Genomic DNA, 2038 nt, shown 5'->3' with positions numbered 1-2038 from the left:
GGACATAGCAATAAACCGAGAGGATAATAATCAAAGGAAACTAAATAGAAATGAATGAAGAAGAAAATGCAAGAAGAAACTAAAGTAAATACAGAGGAATAAACTTTTTTCTATTCTTCCCCTTTCATTTTTCCCTCCTTGAAGGATAAGTTCATTTTTGAGACATTGTTTTGCTTACTTAACTTCTGACTGGAGCTTTGGACATTTGGATGCTCTGCTTATTGCACAGCAGCTCATGTTACTGTCGATGCGTGCGGCACCTACCGTGGCCACCAGGGGCCGCCAAGAGCAATTTTTTTTCTTTTTGTCAATAAAATAATAATTTCTACATACATTTTAAAATATATATTATTGTAAAGACGAATCACTTCATGTTGAAATTGTGTGTTTTTCATATTATAATGACATAGAAATTATTACTAAAACAAAAAAAATCAGCTGGGCAGCGCATAATTGTTTGTTAATAAAGATAAATCATTCTCACCGATCCCTCAATGTGCACGTCTGAAAGCGCGAGTACAGGTTATTCTTGCGGTTCACATAGAGCTGCGCAACCAGAGCTAACGCAGTGGGTTTTAAACTCTTACCTCAATGTGGAGTTCGCCAAAGAAAAATAATTCCTCACAGGGGGTTGATGTAATATCCATACAGGTCAGTCTGTGTCCAGTTTGAGTGAAAGGAGGTCAAGCAGCGGCAGCGCGGGCTTCAACGCGCAGAGGCGCCAGCAATGTGATTGGTCCCCTCTCCCGGCTTTAAATGCATAAACTATAAACTTATCTTTTAGAAATAAATTTGCTCCGCCAGTGAAATGCTCAGAGCAACAGAGATGCTTGCAATCCGGGTTAAATTAATGACAAAAGAAAAATTTTTATTTATTTATTTTTTGATTATTAATTGCTCTAATAACAAAAACAAGCAACTCCTCCTCCAGGAGGGGAATCCCACAAGCTACAGCGGTAGTTCAGCAGGACCAGACAGAACACTCAGATGAGATTTTTTTTCTCTTTTTTTAGTAGGATAAGATAAATCCTTCTTTCCTTCAGATTCTTCACATGTACCGAATCAGCTGGTTATAGAAGCATGTACCGAATCAGCTGGTTATACAAGCATGTACCGAATCAGCTGGAGGGGACAATCTAGAGCAAAACTGCTCCACAGTCTCTGGGTAGATTGCCTCGACAGCTTTATCAGGAATTTGATTAACCTTCGTCTTTGACATCGTACTCCGCTCAATGCAAAACAACCAGGGCCAGAGTACAATAGGACCAGGCCAGCCCTGCAGTGCAAAAAGGCTTCAAATATAACTTGCATGTAATGTCAGCTGTGATTGATTTTAAGTTTGTTTGTTTGTGTTTTGCTGATTTTGGTTCTAATATACAAACTCTTATTACTGTTAGATTAAGTCTTCCTGGAAGAATTGTTGAAGATGGAACAGAAAAGGCTACGTTTGACATTGATAAAGGTGGGTCGGATCATTATTGAAATAATATGTTTCAGTCATGAAAGTCTTGCAAATTTCTGGTTTGTTCAAAACCTCTCTATTCAGATTATTCCAAAAACCAAACATGAATTGGAACATTTGTTTCATTTTCAGTTCGCTTTCTCACTGCACTATGTCAAATAAACCAAATAAAAAACCTGCTCCCTCCCCTCACCTGTGGTGGTGCTGCACCAAGAACAACAGAAAGAAACAGCACAAAAAACTCTGAAGAAGACACTGAGCTTGACGTCCTTCTTTGCAAAATGGAGTGGTGTCAAATTTTAGTGGTTGTAGGACTTCTCCTTTGTTTTTGGCAAAAGACCACAAATCATTTCTCCTGCTACCAGTAACACACACGTTTGTTTTGGTTGTATTTACCCAGAATACTCTGTGCTATAGTCCAGTGGTCCCCAACCCCTTTATTCCCACGGACCGGTTAAGACTTAGAAAATTTTGCTGCGGCCCAGGGGGGTGGGGCAGGGGGTGAACCGTCAGATAAGGCTTCTGCATGTTGGTGTTCCCGCTAAGTCCTGAATTTGCCCAATTTGTCTTGGCCAT

General features: G+C 39.8%; 1 protein-coding gene across 3 annotated transcripts in view; it reads left to right on the top strand.

The window, feature by feature from the left end:
- Nucleotides 1–2038, top strand: part of LOC106940103 (protein SHQ1 homolog) — a 36483-nt gene that overhangs the window by 7526 nt on the left and 26919 nt on the right. For all 3 annotated transcript variants that reach the window (XM_015022742.1, XM_015022744.1, XM_015022743.1), the window contains exon 2: nt 1398–1462. In XM_015022742.1, coding sequence (XP_014878228.1) covers nt 1398–1462 — 65 coding nt within the window. The remainder of the gene's footprint in view (nt 1–1397; nt 1463–2038) is intronic.

The sequence above is a fragment of the Poecilia latipinna genome, unplaced genomic scaffold (genome assembly GCF_001443285.1).
Source record: "Poecilia latipinna isolate Pla-1442-1.1 unplaced genomic scaffold, P_latipinna-1.0 Scaffold3093, whole genome shotgun sequence".
Taxonomy (NCBI): domain Eukaryota; kingdom Metazoa; phylum Chordata; class Actinopteri; order Cyprinodontiformes; family Poeciliidae; genus Poecilia; species Poecilia latipinna.
This window is presented reverse-complemented; position numbering and strand designations above follow the sequence as displayed.